This window comes from Leuciscus leuciscus (assembly GCF_965113295.1).
Source record: "Leuciscus leuciscus genome assembly, chromosome: 14".
Taxonomy (NCBI): domain Eukaryota; kingdom Metazoa; phylum Chordata; class Actinopteri; order Cypriniformes; family Leuciscidae; genus Leuciscus; species Leuciscus leuciscus.
Genome location: NC_138738.1, coordinates 29,275,729 through 29,301,816, shown reverse-complemented (window position 1 = coordinate 29,301,816; position 26,088 = coordinate 29,275,729). Strand labels below are relative to the sequence as shown.

At 37.8% G+C, this 26,088-nt stretch overlaps 2 protein-coding genes across 3 annotated transcripts in view; one reads left to right on the top strand and one right to left on the bottom strand.

Annotated features, from left to right (window-relative positions):
- The window catches only part of tmtops2a (teleost multiple tissue opsin 2a), a 52,294-nt gene extending 43,818 nt beyond the window's left edge, over window positions 1–8,476 (top strand). The window contains exon 4 of the mRNA XM_082136960.1: window positions 6,055–8,476. Within this exon, the coding sequence (XP_081993086.1) occupies window positions 6,055–6,240 (186 nt within the window). The 3' untranslated portion in view covers window positions 6,241–8,476. The remainder of the gene's footprint in view (window positions 1–6,054) is intronic.
- The window catches only part of st6gal2b (ST6 beta-galactosamide alpha-2,6-sialyltranferase 2b), a 40,432-nt gene continuing 14,378 nt past the window's right edge, over window positions 35–26,088 (bottom strand). Inside the window, exons 3-6 of one of the 2 annotated variants that reach the window (XM_082136937.1) lie at window positions 13,998–14,095; window positions 13,785–13,886; window positions 10,170–10,344; window positions 35–2,321 (exon numbers count right to left, since the gene is read on the bottom strand). In XM_082136937.1, coding sequence (XP_081993063.1) covers window positions 2,074–2,321; window positions 10,170–10,344; window positions 13,785–13,886; window positions 13,998–14,095 — 623 coding nt within the window. In that variant the 3' untranslated portion in view covers window positions 35–2,073. Of the gene's footprint in view, window positions 2,322–9,354; window positions 9,784–10,169; window positions 10,345–13,784; window positions 13,887–13,997; window positions 14,096–26,088 lie in introns of those variants that run through there. The other variant, XM_082136938.1, reaches the window with a different exon arrangement.

Sequence of the window (26,088 nt, the reverse complement as noted above, 5' to 3'; positions counted from 1 at the left end):
GTGCTTAAATTAACATTCCTTCCACTAAATACATTGATTTCATTGTCTTTACTCAGTAAAAACTTGCATCCACAACAATGAAGACCAAATTACCACCCAATAGAAGTAACAATGTCAAGCACTGGAATGATTGTAAGAAATTATAAATAATATTAAACCCTTGGTCGGCAACCTTTTAGTCATGAAGTTCCACAGTTAATCACTGTGCCACAACCCCCACCCCATAAACACATTTTAAATATTCATAATGGCTAACATAGAAATAGAACCTTAGAACAGAACCTTAAATATTCCTGAAGCAAATTTTCATAAAATTTGTTTTACATTTTTCAAAATCCTTTAGTTTGTTTGTTTTCAGGTTTAAATTAGACTTTGAAGAACATATTTCCAAAGGGCCTATTTATACCAGGTCATGTATGCGTATTAAATTATCAGATGGCTATCCGTTTTGGTAAAACACCATTTGCATCTGTATGCAGATACGAGGTATTTTATCTGAATGAAATACATACACCTCTCTTTTGCTTCCGTGCCAGTGATTAACCCTCGGTAAATGTGCCATAGGTTGCCGACCACTGCCCTATTAAAATGTGAGTTCTTTAGACAATAACAGCAGATAAGTATTGGTGCAGCTTAAAACAAAACTTTCTTTCTGTGAAAATACATTGCAGGTTTTTAAAATACATGTACCAAGTTTGTAATTATAACGAGCAACAAGTAGATAAAAAAGGATAACAGAAATGATATGCACATGAGTCCAGCTTCTCAGAGAGATCTGTCAGTAGTATTCATAGTCATTTATATTTCTCTTTTAATTTAAATAAATAAAAACATTTCTCAATTATCTACAGTAAAAATCCAATTATCTTGGCTCTATAATTTAAAAGGCTCTATAACAGCTTTAAAAGTTTCATCTAATTGATGAGAAGTGCAAAAGATTTAATCAAAATTTACCACAAAACATTATGAGAACAGCACAGAAATGAGAAATCTCGTTCCACTAACCACATTAAACATTCAAATAAAAAAAGGTAATCATCCTTTACAATATGTGAGCGGCCTTAAAGGTGCACTGTGTAATTTTAGCGACATCTAGTGGTGAGGTTGCGAATTGCAACCAACTGAAGTTACGGTTACTGACAGGAAAAGATGTCATCGTCTGAGACAGCAGAGAGTAGCTAGTTAAGAAATGAGGTTTCTTTACAAAATAAATTAAGAAATTAGGTTTACTTAATTATTTAGAAAATTGATATGTTATTGCAAATATTATTGTTACTTGTTCATCATTGTATCAGTGTTTTATTTGCTAACTTTAGCTAGCTTCTTTACATGAAGAACAACATTGTGATGAAACGCGTTTGTCCGTTTAGGGCTACTGTAGAAACATGTCGGCGCAAAATGACTATTTCAATGTAAGGGGACCCGCGGTGTATTTAGATAGAAATGGCTCATTCTAAGGTAATAAAAACATAACGGTTCATTAAGTAAGGTCTTTATACACCACTGAAAACATGGTTATATATATGATATTGCATTTCTGTCAACAGATCCTCCTAAATATTACACACTGCACCTTTAAATGACAATGATAAAAAAAATCCCAACGTTTGGGAAATTTAAAACTTACGTTATTCAATCCTCTCTTCACACTTTTTTTCTTTGTTATAATTAGAACACAAACTAGAATTTGATTCCACTCAGGAAATAGTGTAAGTGGATCCTTATATTTACAATATCTGTGCTAATTTCAGTAGCTCGTCCAAGTAAATTGTGAATTTACTTTGAAACTCTCGTCTTGTCCTGCATCACAAACATCTTTTGTATTCACAGCATCTGTGAATTGAGGTCAGTTCTGAATATTTTGCCAGTCTTTCAGTATAAGGGCCATATGAGATGAAGCCTCCCATCAATACTTCTGTGAAAGTGCTGTTAATTATCCTCCTCATTATAATGTCTTTGAACAATGATTGTTATAAGAACTATATGTAAAACCCCTATTAGATGACAAAAGTCTGCGTTAGTTTAGATCAGATGGTACACAGTACACAGTTTGTACTGTGATATGTCTTTAAATCACAGTGCACAGTTGATCTTACTGAATCCTGGCAGTGTGACCTTTCCCTTTTTCTTGAGGTCCTCCTCAAAAGATGTGCTCATGCGCTTAACAAGCAGTTTCTCATAAAGCAGAGGGTGGTATGCCCCAAATGTGCAGGCTGCATCGTAATACTTCTCATGGTAATGGCACAGATCAGTTTCTCTCATAGAAGGAATATACTCATACACATGGACCTCCTCACAAAGGTTCATCATCAGGACGATACCTGTCACATAAACACACAGATACACATAAAGTTGATATATTCATTATAATAAATGGAATACAGTTAAACAATATACAATCTGTAACTATATGAATTTGAACAGTCTCATTCATATGACTTCTTATTTTTGTACGATCTGCTCATTCCTCAGTGACGGTTATATTTAGGGTTTAATTATTAAAATATTTGTTTATATTTATAAAAAAAATAATAAATCTTGACGTCATTTCAAACAAAATTAGGCCAAAATGAAGTTTGTTTGGGGTTAATTTTGTGAGTTCGAAACAGCTTGCCAAAGCAAACTTTCCAGAAAATTTTGCTTCAGATGGTAAACACTTTTGAACGACCATTGATCCGTGGTGATTACAAAATAGGTAGGTTTAATCTTCACCAGTTCATTTATTCTGTTCATTTTGTCGAGATTAGATGTGAGATAAACATGAACACACTGAATAATTGCTTTATAGTAGAAACTGAAGTTGTAATTTTAATTGAAAGTGACACTGACACTGTTTAATACTGTAAATCTGCTTGCTTTAAAGAAATCTGTTATAAAATGTTAAATAAATGTGACTTGACTGGAGTGCTGAATTGCACAGCTGATGCAAACATATTCACATCACTATAATCAGATGCTTTCTTAACTGCTGTTTTCTCTGCTGTCACTTTTGTTGTGTTATTTTGTTATTGAGAGGAAGGTGTGCAGCACATATTTACATATTCACCTAAACGCTGCTCCTATAGCAGCGTTGGATGTTTGCTAATAGTATACTGCTGCAAAGGTATTTTGAACTATTTACCACAAGCGAAGAATGAAAGGAACCAGAGTGAAAGATCAGTGAATAATAACTTGCATTTAAGTTTGTTCCTCACACAATCTTTTGTGTACTGTAACTGTAAACATACATCATATCCACTTTATTCCTACGCCCCATGACGCTTTGCATGAATTATGGGTGTAACTTCCGTTAAGCTGTAAACAATCAGTGAAAGGCTCGCTCTATGAATGCAAGAATTTTTTTTTTTTTTTTTACTGGATACAATGAGATGACATTATTCTACTCACCCTTTGAACCATCGAACATTAAAAGTACACTTAAAAGTGTAAAAGCATCAACAAGGTACTTTTAACAGACCATGAATAACCCCAAAAGCGCGATTCTTTCCACAGCAATAATGGACGGGTTAAATATCACTGTAGTAATATATATCTGTATTGTGTAACATACGTTGCCTTAATAAAAAAAATTCATTAACTGCCATTCATTAAATGTTCAAAGTGATTTCCATCATTTTGACAGATAAATAAATTGTATTTACCTGCAAAAACAAACCTGGAAAGAGACGTGAGGATTTGAGGAGAAAAACGAGAGAGTCTCCATGCATTCTAGTGAGTTATTAATGGAGAATATCATAAAATAAATCGTGAGAAAAGACCACAAATGTGCAGTATATGTTGTCCTTTTTCATACTTTCATGCAGCGACTGAAAATAGCTCTTGCCATAGATATCCTTTTTATATCATGTCACGTTAAAATACCAAGTGTAACGTTATGACGTCATGATGTCGGAAAATAAAACACGAAGGAAAATTGACAGCTCATTCAGTCAAACTGATGGATAAGCTTTATTTGTAGGGCAACCTTATGATTTGAAATGATTCATTTCGGTCTTTTTTAATGGAAGTACCCCAAACCGGAAGTGCCACCCATAATTCAAAACGCAGTTAGCTCGTCAGGAATAAGGTGGATACACTCTCAGAAAAAAAGGTACAAAAGCTGTCACTGGGACAGTACCCTTCAAAAGGGTTCTAATATGTACCATTTAGGTACTAATTATGTACACTTTTGGTACCAATATGTACCTTTGAGGGACTAAAATGCACTCTTTAGGTACAAAGGTGTACCTTTTGAAAAGGTACCGCCACAATTACAGCTTTTGTACCTTTTTTTCTGAGAGTGTATGATTTCAAAATACTTCATAAGAAACTTGAACTCCAGACCCGAGTCATTGTAAGAAAAAAGAACCAGTACATTAACAGAAGAAAGAAAGTCATTCATACTTGAAATGGCATGATGGTGAGTAAATGAAAGAATCTACTTCTTGTGATTAAATCTATGTTAGTACACGGTACACATTGTCAGCTGTGTGTACTGTGGTCTAATGTTGGCCAACTCTGTGAACTGTTGAATTTTTGTTTTACATCAAGACTCTGTCATCTGCCGGCAGGCTGTCAACATACACAGCTTGACAGCACCCTGCCAAGATCAGACACAGAGTTTTCTCACTACACACACGCACACATGCAGGGGACACACATCAAACACTTGGCAGTGTAGCCACATGCAATATGAAAGCCAATCAGGGGCCTGGATGCATGGGTCGAGACCACTCACCCAGCCAATCAGACAATGTGTATCATGAGATGAACAACAGGGCATCGACCCCTTGGGATAGCCAATCACCTTAGACCATTTGTTCGGTGTACACATCTATAGGTTGTCAAGGTGACAAAGTGATCCATGTGTATTGACTAGCATCAACCCTGCAACTATCATTTGAGAATCAGCAGGGTGTGCAATTTATGTTGTTTACTGTAGGTCAGGTCATGCCAATGTGGACTGGATTGAATTTAAATAGCATCCCTAGGCATACTACAAAACCTGTGAAGAGACACACACGTAGGTTTGAATGTAAACAGCTATTTCTACACACCTAACATCCGACATCTAATCAGAAATAAGAAACAAGTGCTTCAAAACATTCCAGTCAATAATTATTGGCTTAATGACTCTAATTTTTGTTCTATATATTAATTAAATATTAAATTAAAATAATATTAATAATAATAATAAAAGAATATATATATATATATATATATATATATATATATATATATATATATATGAAGAGTTCAGATGCAAAAGCCTCTAAGTGCCATCTGAAATGTTCTTATAGAATGATAATTTTTATAAAGCTTGTATATTTAAGTTAAGTAATTTCACTTAAATGACAATTAATAGGTAATTTGCATTGCCATTTAAGTGAAATTATTGAACTTAAATATACAAGCTTGATAAAAATGATCATTCTAGAAGAAAATTTCAGATGGCACTTAGAGGCTTTTGCATCTGAACTGTTCATATATATATACATATATATATATACATATATATATATATATACATATATATACATATACATATATATACATATATATATATATACATTATATATATATATATATATATATATATATATATATATATATATATATATATATATATATATATGAATCTTGAAGAGACGACATCAAGTAGCTTGGCTTAATCTTTTATGAATACTTTTTAGAAAATAAATATTTGAACAAAAGTGCTGCAACCAACATGTTTGTTTTTTTTATCACAGAAAAGACCCCTGCAGTGAGTCAAGGTCAATAAGCTCTTAAAATATCAGATAATTTTGACCTTTTTATGACATGAGTTTAGTTCAGGTTGTAAAATGTCATGTGGGTGGGATGACCCTTTAAAAATGTAATAATATTCATGAATTAATAATCCATGATACTAATAAATAATTTATGTAAAATTATGTATTATAAAACCTCTGAAAAGAATTATTAAGATATATACACTTCCATGTATTACTTGTAAGATATAAAGATTTTAGAGAATGGTTCTGCATCTTTTGTGTCTCTGAAAATATGAGTGGTAATTTATTGTGTTTTGTGCAGTTTTACAGGTGTTTCCTTATCCTGTTTCATTGCAAACACAGCTCTCTAGAGAATGGACAGTCCTCTTTGCCCTCAAAAACTACTGTCATCCAGCTCAACCGAAGGGCTTATAGCAACCCAGTGGCTGGCAACGAACCTCCTTCCATTGGTCTCCAAAATGATTGCAGCACCCCTGTCTCGGGCTGAACCAACACATACACACACACACCTTTATGTTCCAGCTCCACCCTACCCAAAACACGACATACATATTTGACAAAGTTATGACAAAATCGTCTGTGTAGTGTTGTTGAGTGCCTACCAATCAAAAGCTGAAAATCAGAACTGTAGCAAAGTGATCTCTATAGCCGTCAAACTGTTGTCTGACCTAACACACCAACCAGTATTTGAATGTGATTTGTCAATATAAATGTTACAAAGAGCGAGAAAAGTGCAACCAGTTACTGGTGACTTGTTAAATTGGATGTGTAGATCATGTGCTGGTGCATTACTTATAAATGTGCTTGGCCCCATGTTGTTTTTATGTTCCTAACCCATTTAAGGCCAGGTCTGAATAAGATGTTGAATAAAGCTGTGAATTTCAAGGAAACACCCTCAAAACTGGTCAAATCCTCCACCCATGACTACTTTGTATTCTATTTGTACCCTGATCCTAATCTCACCATTAGCTGCTGGAGATCAAGGATGTTGACAAGTGGATCATTAGTCACATCATTGCTTCAAAGTAGTCCAGTGACCCAAGACAGTATATCCAAACTTGGTCACTAGTGGTGATGTTGAAGGAATAGTTTAATAAAAGGAAAATCCTTCATTCCAAACTTGTATGTTTTTTTCTTCTTCTGCTGCTGAACACAGATGATTTAATAAATATCCAGTTGGGTGAATTCAGTACAATGGCAGTATAAGTAAAAATAAAAGTCCATGTGGCTCACTGATCATTTACCAAGTGGTCTATCTGACCATTTTTGGTAAAAAAAACTCCTCAATATTTAAGCAGCTGTACAGTAAAATCATGGCAGACACCACTGTCCTTCTTTGCACCATCCTGCACATCACCCTCCAGTCCAGAAGGAGGCAATGTACTGTCACGGTATTGAATTCACCCAAACAAATTTTCTTAATCGAAAGGCTGCATTCAAGTCCAATTTCAGACATGAACTTGCAAACTTCCCTAAGTACTTCCCCTCGGGGGAATCCCCAACGCCATTGAAGTGTGTTCAACTTCATCAAGTGGACAAGGGAAGTTTATTTGGATAGACCCTCGACCCCTCGATTTTGACAGAGGGAGCGAGTCTACTCAACATGTACACTTCAGGCAGAACCATAGACCACAATGCACCATGATTGTGATGTCACAGCTGGTCACGCCTAATTTGCCCCCATCCCACACAACTCTAGTGTATATTGGAGTTATTTTTGTATTTAACCATATTTAAAGGCAGGGTAGGCAAGATTTTTCTAAAAAACTTTTTCCAAAATTTGTTTAAACTGTCTTTATATACCAATACATAATTAAAATGTAAGTACTCTGAAAAAGAGAGTATAAAAATCGAGTGTCTGTAGTCCTCTCAGTCTGTAGACTGCAATAAACACAGCTACTTATTTCATTCACTCCCACCCCCTCCCTTCTGGGCTCCTTCCAAAGCCACGCCCCCAAAACACATGAACACGCGATGCCGACCGCTCAGCTGGAGGACGCGTTTGCCAGCACATGTAGTGACATCATGTCAGAATCACATGTAATAAAATATCTAACTTTATCATTATGAATATAAACAACTAACATGGCTGTTAGTACTCACTATCAAGCTAGCATATCGATATTGGTAAAGTTTAAAATATATTGAGTTTGACTCGGTAACGAGCTATTAACATAAGGCAAAGCTAAAAACAGGTTCCTTTGATACACGTTTTCCCATTACCATCAGTTACACTGTAATGAAGGTGAATTTCGTGTAAGATTCATAACATATACGGTGTTTTGCATGTACTGTAAGTTCTTCCACGATGAAAGTACTGTTGGCTCTGCTGAGGACTAACGTTACACTCCGGTGACAAGTAGCCTGCCTTTCTACCTTACTAGTTCCTTTTTTTGCCTTGTTTGCCTTCGCTGACTATATGCAGGTACTGGGAATTTTGACTGCTCTTTCTCTGCCATAATTGTGATTCTTCCTAGCATCCGTGCCTCTCTCCGTGCCTCTTCGCCTCCTCGAGTCAAACGGGTGCGCGCATGTGGGCAGCTCCTAGCAGCAGGGGTGGTAGCCATGGTAGCAAGGGAGAGTGACAGTCACCCAGCCAATAATTTAATTCGTTCCGAATGGAAATAAGTAGCTGTGTTTATTGCGCCCTGAGAGGACTGGAGACACTCGATTTTTATACTCTCTTTTTCAGAGTACTTACATTTTAATTATGTATTGGTATATAAAGAAAGTTTAAAACAATTTTGAAAAAATTTTTTTTTGAAAAAAACTGCCGACCCTACCTTTAATGCTTGTAGCTACCTTAAGCTGGCTGTTTTTTTATACAGTTATAGTTTATTGTATTTTTAATAATTTTATATTTGAATATAAATATATGAATATAAAAATATTTAATATTTGTTTATATTACATTTTTTAACATCTCAAGCATACACACAGGCCTATAGAATGGTGCGTAAAGGGTTGCAAGGGTTCCGCCTGTAGTGGGCACTCGTGCAATGTAAGCAATGACGTACATCCGAGTGAAAGAGACGGAGGGAAGTTAGTGAGGGAAGGGCGTAACAAAGTGGACTTAAACGCAGCCCTAGTAAGGCTGCATATCCGGGCCTCCACGTAATCAAGACCTCTGGAAGGCAGCTTTCGTTTTGCGTCCTTTATTCTGATTTTTTAAAGGATGCATCAAGTATACCATCACCCATAATCCTTTATGCAAAAACGAGTTGGCACTGAGCTTGTGAAATATCACTATGTAACGTAAGACATTTTTTAAAAGATTTTTGATATAAAAGCATTGTTTACTTTTGTTTTGTTGTAAAAGAACCACATAATGCTAAATGTTGTTCCCCGAAGAAGAAAGAAAGTCATATGGTTTTGGAATGACATGAGGGGGGAGTAAATGATGACAATATTCATTTACGTCAAAGCTGTAATGGTATGTTAAAGGTACAATCCAATACTGCACATTCAATACAATGAAAGAGGACAAACAAAGATACTAGTACCGGCAATATTTTGGACAAACAAAGATACTAGTACCGGCACAATATTGGATTGTGCCTTTGATAGCACCAATGATGTTTAATGGGTGTTCGAATGTTGATTGTCTGTTTGAGAGCCATCAACTTGTATTAACAGCAACAATTCACACAGATCTTGATTATATGTCAGTCATACAAGAAAATAAACTAACTACCCACAATTATGCTAACTGTCATAACATTTGTTCATTTCCTTGTGTGCCTCTCTCAGAGTTTTAAGCCAAACCTCCATTCATTCATTAAGATTTAGCAATGAACTTGCAAACCAAAAGGAGACAACAAGAAAGTGTGTGTATGTGTGTGTTTCCATGAACATTCATGGGCTTTTCGTTGCCACGGGCACCGGGCACTGTTTCTGCCAGTACAGCCTCCGGCAAGGTAAGTATCCTCTAGAAATGTTATGGAGAGTTTACTTTCCCCACATGAGCTGCCTTTCTGACTGAAATAATCACTTCATGCACCCAAACTGGCATCTATCAAAGTGATATTACCTAGTAACACATTTCAGCATTACCACACACACACACACACACACACACACACACACACACACACACACACACACACACACACACACACACACACACACACACACACACACACACACACACACACACACACACACACACACACACACACATCCTGCACTCTTCAGACATAAATGAATTCAAGAGGAACAGTGAATACAAACAGATGTGATTATCATTTGTAAGTCAGCAGAAGATGCTGGAGAAGTAGGCAGAGAAACATTTGATCTTGCTTTATTTTTTTTAATTACTGTCACAACATGTGGCACAACAATTTTCTTGAGTGCAGGGATCAAAATAGGATAGATATTGTGTATATGTATGAATATGTAAATGGTGAAAAGACTCACCTATAAATCCTGAGGAAGGAGGGTTGGGTTGAATGTTTTCCAGTGTGTTGCTTTGCACAATATCCCAAAGTTTCCAGATAAATGAAGGATGCAGGATATAAAATGGCTGCTCAGGGAAGTTCTTCCTGTGAGTTATGTATGGATTAAAAAGGTCATAATCGGGATTCTGGTACCACTGTGAACATTGAGAAAACAGTAAAATATTATGTTAAAAATAAAGTACTGAGACTAGTTGCATGGTTTGATAAATGGTAAATGACATGATGCTCATTTGTCTGGATCTATTGATTTATTTAAAAATGCAATCCATAAATAGAATGGCTGGAATAGACCTATTCTATGATGAACATGTTTTTCATTTCTGAATAAAAAATCATTTTGATAGTTTTGGAAGACAAAGTAAAAAAGTGGTAAAGCTGTGCTGATATTATTAATGAAGAAAAAAGCATTATCAAGAAAGCCTTATCAAGTAATTTGGTAAAACATTTTGTTAATACTAAGATAAAAAAGCAATGAATTAGTGAAGGAAAAAACAATCTATATACATACAGTATATATATACAGTAGAGGTCGACCGATTCATCGGTCGGCCGATTAATCGGCCGATTTTTTGCATTTTTTACATAATCGGCATCGGCCAATATCCAAGTGTATCAAGCCGATTATTAGGCGGGCGCATCTGTGGACAGCCTAGTGTTGTTGTTGTGGAACACGTGTTCGACGCACGCTGCGCCTAGAGTCATTTTCCAGCTGAGTGAGCAGAGCTCATCCAGTGCCTAAGGAAGGAGCTAAGTTCCTTGGAGAAAACTCCTTTATATTTAATTAAAAACTTTTGATATGTTACTGCCAACTTAGAGAAAAAACATGAATAGGCGACATGACGTTCGGCTACTTTGAAATTGATAGCGTAGTTGAGATTGCATTATCACAGCAGAAGGGTTGCTATCATGTTACAGTAAGTAAGCAAGAATTTACAGACAGTGAATCTGAGACTTTTATTTGTTCTGTTTGTGTGTCTTATATTTGAGAGGGTTGTCACTCAATGCAGAGAAATAAGTCATAAAAAAAAGAGACCAACTATAGGCTAGTGAAGGACTGGCTTTGCTTTGCTAGCGTCGTCGTTGCTAGGGTTGGGTATACAGACAGACCCGGTGCTAATACGGCACTGGTGCCTTAACGACCGGACCGAATATCAACGCGGATTTCTGTGCTTCATTTCGGTGCTACTGTTATGTCTGTGCTTCTCTTGGATGCTCTGAAAACGGACGTTAGAATAACAGAAACATCGCTTCGCTGCACGTGACGCTAGTCAGCAGCTAACTTTAGCATTCCGTTAGCAAGTAGCTGGATTAAACACGGTTAAAATGCTGGCCAAACAGTGTAAAGTGTGACTGTATTTCACTGTAGACTAGGGGTGGAACGGTACATGTATTCATATTGAACCGAATCGGTACAGGCTTCACGGTTCGGTGTATAAATTTCCACGGAGAATACACGCTATAAAAATAAATAAAACTCGTGTGCAAAGTAATGCGGAACTACTGTTAGATACGCGGGTTCTTTAGGGACACCTAATCTGTAGCCCCGCCTTAGCTCAGGCTGCAATGTAAAGATTGCAATGCTGGGATATGTTGTGTGTGTGTGTGTGTGTGAGAGAGAGAGAGAGAGAGAGAGAGAGAGATAGGCGCGGGCGCGATCGAAATGTCGCGTGTGTTTAAAGTCGCAAAGTGTTTACTTATATTTGTGTGTGCGGGCGCGATCGAACAGTGGAAACATAAAAACATACTCCGTCATTTTGTTTATCAGGACATCATTCAAACTGCAAAGTGTTTAAGTTACTGTTAATTAAAATGTTAAGGAAAACAAATATATTAATCTGAAATGTAGCAAATTAATTTTCAATTCATTCAGGTACAATTACCAAACATATCTCAAGGTCTTTTTGTCTTTTGTACAAGTGCAGATTGGTAAAGTGTTCAATAAATGTTTTTGTTGAGAAATTTTGTCTATCTTAAGTAATTATTTGTGTTACATTTTATCTTTCAAATAGAGGTTAAAAACAAGCGCATAATCGGCCAAAATAAATCGGCAGCATTTATCGGCCATCGGCCGACCCGGATTTCAAAAGATCGGCATCGGCATCGGCCTGAAAAAAACCATATCGGTCGACCTCTAATATACAGTCAAACCAAAATTTATTCAGACACCTTCAACATTTCTCACATTATCAGTTTATTCACTATAGTTTAGAAAATTATAATAAAAAAATATGACAAGAAATCAAAGTTATCAAATCAGTTGATATTTCACAAATGAATCAGGTTGAATAGCTGTCAGCTGCTAAATTTAAGTACACAATTAGATAATACCAATTTAGGTCAACCAATTACCGTATAATTATGTTCAGTCTGTGGTGTAAAAAGGTCACATTTGCAATTAAAGAAAAAACATTTAAGCAAAACATGGTCAGGTCAAAGTGTCTGAATACATTTTGGTCCCAGTAAATTTTACTGATAGTCCACTGTATGAAGAATTTTTGGGTATAATATGTCACAGTTTACTTTATTTTGCTATTGTCTATAACCTATAGTGTCCTGCACCCATTAGTAAAAATAAATAAAAATAAATCTATCTGTTGTCTGAATAATTTTTGGTTTTACCATATATATATACACCGGTATATATAAAAGACGCACCGTACCGGTCAAAAGTTAGGAAACATTAAGGCTTTTTAATGTTTTTGAAAGTCTCACTAAGACTGCATTCATTTTATCAGAAATACAGTAAAAACAGCAATACTGTCAAATAATATTACAATTAATACAGTTTTTCAGGATTTAATTAATAGAAAGTTTAAAAGAACAGCATTTATTTATAAATATATCTTTTTTGTAATAGCTATTAATTTCATAAATGTCTTTACTGTCTTTTTTTTGTGGATCAATTTAATGTGCCTGCTAAATAAAAGTATTAATTTCTGTTTTTTGTTTTATTGTACTTTTGAATGGCAGTGTATCATGATTTCCACACACACAAAAAAAAAAAAAAACTGCACAATAAAACAATTTAGCATTGATAATAATAAGAACCGATCTTAGAATGATTTCTGAAAGATCATGTGACACTGAAGACTGGAGTAAGCTGAAAATTCAGCTTTGCCATCACAGGAATAAATTCTATTTCAAAATATATTACAACAGAAACCAGTTCATTTAAATTGCGATAATATTTCACAGTATTGCTGTTTTTACTGTATTTTTGATCAAATAAATGCAGTCTTGGTGAATCAGGAGACTACTTTAGAAAACCAGACTGCAAAAGATTTTACTATCATAGTCCCAGTCTAGGGATTTTTTTAAATTGTTTTACTCTGTTTCGTCGTCATCTTTGTATTCCTCTCAAATTGGCTACTCTAGCGAAAATATCAGCCATTCTTGTTACGTCCACCACTTTTTGATTTCATTCTCAGTCAGTGATGCAAAGCTCTGGATCTAATCATTATAAATGATTCCTCTGTGCCAGTGCGCTGATAATGTCACTTAAATACCTTAAATAAGTTTAACAGGGCTGAAGAGCATAACACTCCTGACAGATCCTCTGATATGATTTTCATACCTTATGCAGGTCAATGTTATAAGGAGCCGGATCCCAGGCTACCAAGGTAATGTTCTTATAGATCAAACTGCTGTTGAATCTGTGTTGGGGGTTAGCTAGAATCTGATAAAAAAGAAGAACACATCTCCATTTAATCCCTGCACACAGGGAGACAGGGAATGAGTCAGAGGGTGAAGGTTTGTGTCTCTGTGCATTAATGCAAATGACCCAAACCTGAGAGTTAATGATTCGAATGGTTGTCTTGCTGCCCACATCTTTTTCATAGCCCTTGGAGGGTGCAGCATTAAAACGCAGAACTGCATCATGAGAATCTAGAATGGCAAAAACAGCAGTCAATCCAAAGGACCAGTTAAATTACAAAGGGAGAACACATGCAGACCTTTTGTGGCACTATGGGGTACATTGTCACAGTGAAACCTGTTATTATTCAGCAACGCATGCTTTTTTTTAGCTGCTGTAAATTTAAACAGTATAATTATGAAACATACATAAATATCAGTTCCTTGTTTTGATGAAAAAATATTTTAGTTAAAGGTACAGTAAGCGATTTCTGAGAAACGCTGTTGAAAGTGGATCGGACCAAGCACCACAAAACACTTGTAGCCAATCAGCAGTAGGGGGCGTGTCCACTCATGATGAGGAGAGAGAGAGAGAGAGAGAGTGAGCAAGAGGAAGATCTGAAGAAAGAGATGGCTGGGAGACATTACAAAAGAGAAATGGTTAGAGGAAAAGAAGAGTTATGATCAGGCAGAAGCTTTAGGATGCATGTTAAAGGTCCTCCAAGCGATGTCATGCGCAAAATAATGTACTTAATTTTCATGATAATAAACTTGCCCTGACCAGACATGAAACATACCCTGGTAATCCAGAGTTCTCGCGAGAGCACAAGTTGAATTTGCTCAGCGAGTTACTCTGGTGTCGAGTAACAATGCTCATTAAATTTGCCCCTCGATCTGAGCTGCACCAATCACATCGGGTTATCTGATATAGGCAGACCAGAGGCGAGCTAAACAGATGACGACAGCGCTGTGACGTCATTAGTAAACATTGCAAAGTAGCTATGGATGAACACCAGTTGTTTGAAACGGCTTTGGCCGCTACAATGAACGAGTTAGACTTGGCTTTTTATCTAAGGCCCCGTTTACACGTACATGGTTATTTTGAAAAACGGAGACATTTCCCTTCGTTTGCACCCTTCGTTTACACGCAAACGGAGGATTCGCCAATGAAACCGATTCTTTCTAAAAACTCCGGCCAGAGTGGAGATTTTGAAAATCTTCGTTTGCACGTTTGCATGTAAACTGAGAAAAACGGAGTTTTAGGCAGCGACGTCACAGAATGTGACCATTTTCGGGATTCTGATTGGCTAAGGTGGGCTTGAGCTTCTCGTTACACTGCCACCTACAGGTTTGGCATGCTCTTGACAGCATATACACAGGTTCGTGTGCACGATGTTATTTTTGAAAACGAAGAGGGGAGAAATGTCCGTTTATGAAAATAGCCATCCACGTGTAAACGTAGCCTAAAACAGGAACAGAAGACGCTGCTCGAATCGTTCCTTTGCAAGAAGGACGTTTTTGCTGTTTTGCCGACCGGATACGGTAAGAGTCTAATCTACCAGTTAGCTCCGCTGGTAGCTAAGCGTATGGGGTTTATTGTTGTGATTGGTCGTAGTGTTATCTTATTGCGTGCAGTGAGATTTTCAAATGCATGCTTGGTGCCGCCCCTCGAGCTGGGCGATTTTCATTAGTCGACGCCAGACCATTAATCTTTTAGATTTAGATTGAAACATACCCTTGTCTGGAATTCTGAGATAACAGACAAACCTTTTAACCTTTCAGCCAAAATAACTGCATAGTTGACTCTTGTCTGAAAGTATTGAATAATGATATCAATAATTTTCATAAACATTCACAAACAACTCTTAATTCTACTTTAGGTTTTTAATATTTGAAACCAACATAACACAAGCATGTGTAATAGGACATTTGACACAAAACCACAATTATTGAGATACAACAAATTATATGTGACACACCAGGTGTGACAAACCAGTTGTGTGACAAACCAGTTTTCCCAATTGATTTGAAAATGATTTTGTTAAAAAAGAAAAGTGGGAGACTTCCGGTTTAAGGGCTAATGGAGTAGACGTGTCATCTCTTGCTCCCGTATCTTTCAGTTTAACCCAACTTGCTCGTTTATTTAGTTTCAAAACTTAACTAAATATACTACGCACGCTGTAACTCTGTCTAAACATGACTTCTAAATCGGCTAAGCAGAGCAAAAAAGAAACGAAAACGGACTCTGTAAGTTAGATGACACTGCTAGCGAGCTTAACATGGCGGCGATGGTCAAGCTCCTGGAACAACATCGCCAGGCCTTATCGACCGAATTTAAAACATCCATCTCAACACTCGAAGAGAAGATTGATCGCATTCAGACCACACTGTCGGATCACACACATAAAATTGCCTCGCTCGAATCGAGTGCCAATGATCTAGACGAACGGCTGCGGTCGTTGGAAACGACTTGCGCCACAATGGCTGAGTGTAATGCGAAATTACAAGATAAAGTTGTGGACCTTGAGTCACGCAGCCGCCGAAACAACATTCGGATTGTGGGCTTACCGGAATCGCTCGAAGGGCCACGTCCTTCAGTTTTCTTCGCGCAAGTCCTCGCAGACATTCTGGGAGAAGAAATTTTACCCTCTCCGCCGGGCACACAGAGCTCTCGTTAGTAAACCAGCGACCGGGAAGAAACCGAGGCCAGTTATCATCCGGCTCCACCGCTACCGTCAAAAAGAGTTGATCGTCCGAGAGGCTCGAGCCAAAAGAGGCAAACTGGTTTACCAAGGCAACCCGGTCGCCATCTACGAGGATTACGCGCCTGAAGTGGCTACTGAACGCGCTAAATACCGGCCCGTAATGGCAGAACTATATAACCTTGGATATAAACCAACTTTGTTTTTTCCTGCACGGCTCTCAATCTGGACCAAAGACGGAGGTAAGAAGATGTTATCTTCGGTGACGGAGGCCGAGAACTTTATTGCAGCTGCCCGTTCCTCGGGTCATGTGCCATAATCTGTCCAACAGTCAACCAGCCGGCGGGGTTAATATTGCTGTTCTCAGTTTTCTAGCGGTTAAGTTGATGCAAGTTACATAAACTATTTCCAATGTTTCCACTTTGTGCTGAAGCCGGGGTTATTTTTGCCTTTCTTATTTTTTTATTTTACGTATTTTATGTATGCATGCCTGAATATACAGATACATTGTTATTATTCCTGATATTGTTTTGTTCGACTGTTTTCAGGTTAAACTATGTAATTTTACAACTATAGGGCCAACTTTTATATGCGCATATGTATGCAGAGACTAGGCATTTATTTATTTAGACATTTATTTACCCTAAGGTTTATTTTTTCTTCATACTGTTGTATTGCAAAATCACATTGGTTGCCTCATAGCTGGCAACTACGCCTTAAAAACTATTACTATTATTATTTATTTTGGCTTTGTGTATATATATATATATATATATGTATAATATTTTTATTTATTTTGTTTATGTATGTATGTGTGTATATATATATATATATATACAAATTATTTTTATTAATTTATTTTTGTTTGTTGAGGCTCTTCCCTTTTGTACTTTTATGCTATAAAAAGTTATGTTTTAAACTTGTTCAAGTTTTATAGGGCTTACTACTGGAACAGGGGAATGAGATCCAGAAGGATAGCAGTAGCGGAAGTCGAGACTAAGTGCTCAGGCAAGTTAATTGTTAAAGGTGGGTGGGGGGCGGTTAGATGTGGGGCGGGGGGGTGTCGGTATATTGGTCTCCCTCTACCTTTTTTTTTTTTCTTTTTGTTTTCTCTTCTTTTTTTTTCTTTTTTCTCTCCTATATTTGGATCCAGAATGCTTTCTGCCAGTTCAATGTTATCCTGTTTCGTTAAACTCACAGAATGGTTAATACCATAATATGTTAAGTGACGGAAACTTGCGCTTAGTGTCGTGGAACACCAAGGGGATGAACAGTGCCGTCAAAGCTAGTAAGATTTTAGCGCATTTACGGGATCTTAAGGCAGATATTATGTTTCTACAAGAAACTCACCTACGAACGGTAGATACTGTATACTACGTATTAAGAGATCATGGATGGGTCACCTGTTTCATTCTAAATTCTCTCATAGAGCTCGCGGGGCTGCTATCATTATTCATAAGAGTTAGGTTTGAACACACTGATACTATTATAGATCCAAATGGCCGTTTTGTTATGGTCTCGGGCAAGCTCCAAAACATACCAGTAATTTTAGCTTCCTTATATGCCCCCAACTGGGACAATGATGAGTTTTTCGTTACGTTTTTTTCAAGTTTACCCAAAGTAGATGAACATCATATAATTATTGGAGGGGACTTTAACTTGGTTCAAGACGTATTCATGGACAGGTCTTCCTCTAAACAGTCTACTCTAACAAAATCAGCCAACGTGGTGCTAAACAACGCCTCTCAACTGGGACTCTCTGACCCTTGGAGGTTTAAAAACCCTCAAGGCAAGGCTTTTTCATTCTTTTCTAATGTTCATCATGCATTTTCTAGAATTGATTTCTTTTTGGTAGATAATAAATTGTTACACTGTATTTCCACATGCACTTATCACGCATTAGTGGTCTCTGATCATGCCCCAGTATCTATTGACGTAACTTGGCTGGCCAACTAACAGACCGTCACCCCCACCCTGGAGATTCAACTCCTCCGGATTATCAGATAGCGCATTCAAAGATTTCCTTTCTTCGCAGATTAAGCTTTACTTCGAACTCAATCAGACTCCAGATATTAGCAGTCACACCTTGTGGGAGGCTTTCAAAGCATTCATGCGTGGCCAGGTAATTTCATTTTCCTCACAAGTAAGGAAAGCCAAAAAACGTAGACTATCCGCAATAGCTGACGAACTGTCTAAGTTAGATGTCTCTTATGCCGCTTCCCCTTCACCTGTCCTCTATGCTAAAAGAGTTCAATTACATTCAGAATTCAACCTTCAGTTGACTGATCTAATAGAGAGACAGCTTAGGCAATGTAGACAGCATTTGTTTGAGCATGGAGACAAGGCTGGTAAGCTCTTGGCCTATCAGGCTCGATCGGCTAGCACTTCAAGATGGATTTCTGGTATCACATCCCCAACAGGTGAATTAGTTACAGAACCAGCTGAAATTAACCTGGTTTTCTCAGACTATTATGCTAGACTGTACACTTCAGAAAGCCCTCCCAATAATACTACAAATTTAGATCTTCTCAATTCGCTTGAATATCCTACAATTGATGAAAACACTGCTAAGAATCTAGGCGATCCAATTACAGAATCAGAGATACAGGTAGCAATTAATTCGATGAAACCGGGAAAATCTCCTGGCCCTGACGGCTTTACTGTTGAGTTTTATAAAGCTTTTGCTCCCCTTTTAGTTCCTACTTTAGCTCTGCTTTTCAATGACTCTTTTAAGGTGGGCTGCCTTCCTCCTACTTTATCCGAGGCCTCTATTTCTTTGCTCCTTAAAAAGGATAAAGATCCTATTTCTTGCGGTAGTTATAGACCAATCTCACTTCTGAACGTAGATTTTAAAATTCTGGCTAAAGTTTTATGTTCTCGCCTTGAACGTGTATTACCATGTTTAATTTTTCATGACCAGACAGGCTTCACCCCAGGAAGACACTCTTTTTTTAACACTAGAAGGCTTCTCAACATTCTCTTTTCCCGCCCATCTGATTTACCTGAGATTATTGTGTCTCTGGATGCTGAGAAGGCCTTCGACAGGGTGGAATGGGGTTATTTGTTTTTTATTTTGGAAAAGTTTGGGTTCGATTCTAATTTTATCTCCTGTATCCGACTTCTTTACTCCTCCCCTATGGCATCTGTTCATACTAATGGCATACGATCACCCTATTTCTCGCTTCAGCGTGGGACGCGACAGGGATGCCCCCTCTCTCCCTTAATTTTCAATCTAGCCATAGAACCTTTAGCTATCTGGCTCCGTAGCCACAATGGCTTTGAGGGAATTTCTCGCCATGGTTTAGTTCACAAGCTCTCCCTTTATGCTGATGACCTTTTATTATATGTCTCAAACCCTGCTGCCTCCCTACCCCCAGTTTTGGATATCCTAGACAAATTTAGTCAACTATCTGGCTACAAGATAAATTTACAAAAAAGTGAAGTTTTTTTGGTTAACTCTGAAGCTAAAAAACTCCCACGATCACTCTTACCCTTCAAGATTGCACCTGATGGTTTCAGATACCTGGGGGTCCTCTTTACGAATTCATATAATAATCTATTTGCAAAAAATTTTCAACCGCTTGTGGACAAGTCAAAACTAGATATGTGTAGGTGGGCCTCTCTACCTTTATCCCTTGTAGGTCGAATTAACTTGATCAAAATGGTTATTCTACCCAAATTTATGTACCTCTTTCAACACTAACCTATTAGTATTAGGAAATCGTTCTTTACTGGCTTTGACAGTCTTTTGCGGTCATTTCTATGGGGGAACAAACCCGCTCGCCTTAAGAAATCAACTCTCCAACTTCCTAAAGCTAAAGGAGGCCTTGCACTTCCCAACTTTCAGCAGTATTACTGGGCCTGTAACATCAACAAGCTTCTTTTTTGGAACAAAGATATCTACTCTGACAGCCCTCCTTGGGTGCATACAGAAACATCATCAATGAAAAGCACTCTCTATTCGGTTGTCTGTTCTCAGCTTCCCTTAGTTGTAAACAAAGTTTCAGATAATCCAGTAGTCACTAGCTCTCTTAAAATTTGGGTCCAATTTAGGAAACATTACGGTTTACATAGAGGCTCCACTTATATGCCCATCCTCAATAACTACTTTTTCCCCCCGTCGAGTTCAGACCCTGCATTTCGTCTCTGGTCATCTAATGGCCTTCTCAAGATTAGTGACCTCTATGATGAGGGAGTATTTGTCTCTTTCTCTGCCTTATCTAAAAAGTATAACCTACCCAGTCATCACTTATTCCGGTTCTTTCAAATCAGACACTTCGTACAGAAGCAGTTCCCCTACTTTCCCAATCATCCCCCTGAAACAAAAATTGATCACTTTCTTGCTTTAAATGCTAACCACAGGCATTTAATCTCAGTCATTTATAACTTAATAAATTCTATTAATTCTGACACTAATGCCACTCTTAAAGATACCTGGGAGCAAGACCTCGGTGTTACTATTACAGAGGACCTATGGCATAACATCTTGAACCAGGTACATACCTCTTCCATATGTGCGAGGCATGGCTTAATTCAATGTAAAATACTATTCCGAGCGCACTTAACCAATGCCAAATTGGCAAAAATCTTTCCAGACAAGAGTGCTGCCTGCAACCGTTGTAAACTCTCTCCTGCCGACCATCTGCACATGTTTTGGACTTGTCCGCAGGTGACCTTTTGGTCTAATGAATTTCAGACGCTTAAAAAAGCTATCAACACTAATATTGGCCCTGATCCAATTATAGCCCTATTTGGGGTTTCCCCTATGCCTGATTTGGTTGCCGAGATCGTAAAGTCATTGCTTTTACTACAATTTTGGCCAGAAGGGCCATCCTTCTTAAGTGGAGGATCATGTAAGGGGTTAATAATGGACAATATCTTACTGTATACTGTTTGTGATGTCTTATTCTGTCTTGTCATTTAAAACCAATAAAAACATTTGGAGTAAAAAAGAAAAGTGGAAAATTATGGGCAATTTCATATCATAAGATATTGCTCCCTCTAGTGTTGTAAGGCACATTCTATCATATTAAACTCCTAATGGACAGGAGCCTGATGTACAGGTATATTGGATTGTTTTTCTTCTTCTATATCCCTAGTAAACTGAGTAATTCCATATTCACTGACCAGAATAATCAAAACATATGTCTGCTGTGCATTATCTTCTTCCATTAATATCTTTCACGTGCAAGACATTCATTCGCCACTAGATAGCAGCAAAATACAATTCACCTGGCAACAGAAACCATTTGATCTAGACTCACATCACAAGTTTTCAATTTATTAGTAATGTAAGTAAAACTAATTTTACGATCAAATAAACAATTCAGAGCACACGTTTGTGGTGGCTTGAAATGCTGTAAGTTTCTAGACATAAGTTCCAATGTCCAGTTTCTGAACCTGCCTAGAACATCCAATAAGACACTAACAATAATAGACAAAAACACGTAAAGACTGTGTGACAGCAGTGCTCTCGTTCTTTCTGACAATGAAACAGGGCAATGCTGTTCAAGGGCTTCCAGAGAACAGGGAGCACTGCTCTCATGCTTATCTGCCATTGGCTGTCAGCCGCAGTATTCATGTTCCAACACATTCAACAATTAGGCCTTGTGCATCAATGTCTCTATTCAACAGCAGAACAAATCAAGGACTAACGAGGAGAAAAAAAAGAGAGTCGATGAATTGAGTAGAAAGAAATTTTATGAGGGAGTGAAAGTAAAAGTGAGAGAGAAAGAAAGAGAGTGCAACTATCAAAACAAGACAAGAAAGTGGCGGTTTGGCTAATAAAAAGTCTGAGAAGAAACTTTAGCACAAGCTGGTGTGTAATAAGAAGCATTGTACACAGATTTGAATGCAACTTCCCCCCCAAAAAATTAATATTTTTTCCTTTGATAATTAAAATTCACACAAATAGATAGAACATTAATGCTGCAAACATTAATGAAAATTAATGTTTTTGTTGAAAATTCATAGTTTTGAGTCATATATGTTATTTGCTTGGGGCCATCCATTAAAAACGTTTTATTGTACACAAGGAATCTGCATCTACTGGTGCGGCACGTTTCTCTGAAATACTACAGAGAACAGCAACTGATTCCAAAAACGAGCATCCAAATGCAGAGATAAGGTGCAGTTTACCTTTGAGGTGTAAAAAGATAATGATTTAAATTAATTTGTAACAGTTACAATAAATCACTGGAATTTAAGCATAACACAACCACAAAGCATTAATAAGACCAAACAAAGAACTGAACTAAACAGGGAGTGTAAATACACAATATCTAATAATACAAATGTAAAAAAAAAAAATAATTTACAGCAGTTCAAATGTTGACATATCTTACTAAGATGCGATTATACATAGTGTATACACTTTATTATATAAAGAAATGGACCATGGTGAACATATTTAGACAGTTTGTGAACCCTGTTTTGTTTTCAGACAGTTTAATATAACTTTCAGAAAAGTCCAGTACAAATGTTACTTTACAGGAGGTAATTGGCAGGAGATGCCTGGCTCTGCTCGTGGATCGATTGCTCAGGTCTGCCTCGCTGTCTTGCTGCCGTGTGGTTTGTGTCTGTAAGCTCTGTATATCTTTCCGTTTTGAATCTCTATTTACCGTCCTTCGGATGAGACATAAAACCGAGGTCCTGACTCTCTGTGGTCATTAAAAATCCCATGGCATTTCTCGTAAAGAGTAGGGGTGTATCCCCGGTGTCCTGGCCACATTCCACTCATTGGCCCTTACCAATCATGGCCTCCTAATAATCCCCTTACATTGAATTGGCTCTATCACTCTCTCTCCTCTCTCCACCTATAGAACGCACTGGCGCCGTTGTACTGTGGCTGCCGTCGCATCATCCAAGTGGATGCTGCACACTGGTGGTGGTTGAGGAGAGATCCCCTGATATGATTGTAAAGCGCTTTGGGTGTACAGCAGTACATATGAAAGCGCTATATAAATGCCTAATCTATTCTATTATATTCTATTCTATTCTATTATATTCTATTCTATCATTCCTTGTTGTTTATATCACTAAATATATCGTACTCATCAACCAGATCTGATATTATCTAATTTTGTCTGTCACATTGATCTGACTTCGCTAGCTTTAATCTAAATTACAATCGCTCGCAAAACGCGCTAGCCTTCCGCTTGCCTGTTAATCTGCCATCCGTGTTTGCCGTCTTTTTTTCTCGCGCGCTTGTGCCTTTTTGAGTCCATCAAACAACTGTGGTGAGTAGGATCAGTCAACCAACACGGTGAGTCATGTCTTCTCCTATTATTGTCACTTGCACTTCATGTCACATGTATAGTATAGTCTTCTCTGTCAGTGCCGAGGGCTTTTACATGTGATAAATGCAGGGAGATAGTCAGGCTGACGGAGAAGATTTCAGAACTAGAGACACGCATCATAACTTTAATCAAGGATAGTAAGAATGCAAGGACTTTAGATAGTGCTTTGGATGTGACTACCTTAGCTGCGTTCACACTGCAGGGCTTAATGCTCAATTGCAATTTTTTGAAAAAATTTGATTTTTTGCAAGGCCGTTCACATTTCCAATTAAATGCGACCTTTTGTGATCTCCTGTGTGAACGTGAAATGACCCAGAAGTGACCCGCATGCGCAGAAGAGTACTCAACGGTCAACGACGTCACTTGTTGTTTGCGGAAGTAGCTAAACATGGATGTCAACAGTGGAGCTCGTTTAGCGATAGTAAAGTTATTTTCCCAACGGAGCCAACGCAATTACAATCATCTCGTTTTAAGAAGAAAATTAAAAAGAAGGAGGAGAGCAAGGTTTTTGGCCATGGCGTTTTGTGGAGCAGTGGTAGCAACGTCGGTACAGAGAAACGTGTGGGTGCGGAGTCGCAGCCAGGAGTGGTGGGATACTGATGTGAGTGTGTTTATCTTCTCATTCCCGCCTACTTCAACGCAGAATTATGACGTTTGTCGCGTATCAATGACGTGCAGGTCGAATACATGAGACCTGGCCGTTCAGACTGAAGTTGCATTTCAAAAGCAGCAGGGCAACTGGGTGACCGTGAGACGCTGTAGTTGCGGGACAAAACACCTCTCTTCCGTTCCGATAACAACATTAAACAGGTTCTCTCCACTCAGTGAAGCACCCACTGAGAATCCTGTTGAAAGTGCCCTAGTTATTGGCAATTCTATTACTCGGAACGTGAAAATAGAGACACCAGCCACCATAGTCACATGTTTGCCGGGAGCCAGAGCGCCTGACATCAAAGCAAATTTAAAAGTGCTGGCTAATGTTAATCGTAAATTCTCTAAGATTATTATTCATATTGGCACTAATGATGTTCGACTTCGCCAGTCGGAGATCACTAAAATTAACATTACAGAGGTGTGTGAACTTGCAAGTACGATGGCAGGCACTGTAATTTGCTCTGGGCCCCCTTCCTGTTCGAAGGAGTGATGAGATACTTAGTAGACTGTCCTCATTCAATGGCTGGCTGTCTAAGTGGTGTCCGCAAAATAATATAGAAATAATATTTTGGGCCAGACCTGACCTGTTGAAAAGAGATGGTATTCATCCCTCCTGGGATGGTGCTGCTCTTCTCTCTAGTAATATGGCACATAGTCTTAGAGATCAAACATGACAATCTGGGGCTCAGGTCAGGAAGCAGACAGACTGGCTAAACCGACCGTCTGCTAGCTGTTTCACGTCACTGAGGTCAGATAAATCCCATCACATAGAGACTCTTTCACCTAGATATCATCACATAGAGACTGTGTCAGTTCCCTGAACTAGGAAATACAGAAAACTCCCAAACCCATTTAAGGGTAAAAATGTGATTGATGTTCAACAAATAAAAAACAAATATAATGCAGATGAACAAATGATAAAGCTTGGGTTGCTGAATATTCAATCCTTTTCTTCAAAAGCACTTATTGTTAATGATATGATTACAGACCATAACCTAGATGTGCTGTGTTTGACAGAAACTTGGGTAAAACCAGACAATTACATTACTTTAAATGAGTCCACCCCGCAATATTGCTGCTATAAAGACGAGACTCGTTTAAAAGGAAAAGGGGGAGGTATTGCTGTAATTTATAGCAATATCTTCAGTATTACTCAGAAGTCTAGTTTCAAATATAATTATTTTAAAGGGATGGGGCTTTCTGTAACGTTATCTAGCATAAGTGATAAATCCCATTTGACATTTGTGCTGGCTACTGTATACAGGCCACCAGGGCACCATACAGATTTTATCAAAGAATTTGCTGATTTTTTATCAGAGTTAGTACTGGCTGCAGATAAAGTCCTAATTGTTGGTGATTTTAATATCCATGTAGATAATGAAAAAGACGCATTGGGATTAGCATTTACAGACATTCTAAACACTATTGGAGGTAGACAACACGTGTCAGGACCTACTCATTGTCGTAATTATACTTTAGATCTAATATTGTCACAAGGAATCAATGTTGATGCCTTTGAAATTCTGCAGCAGAGCGAAGACATCTCAGATCATTATTTAATCTCACGTATAATTAATTTAGCCAAGGTTGC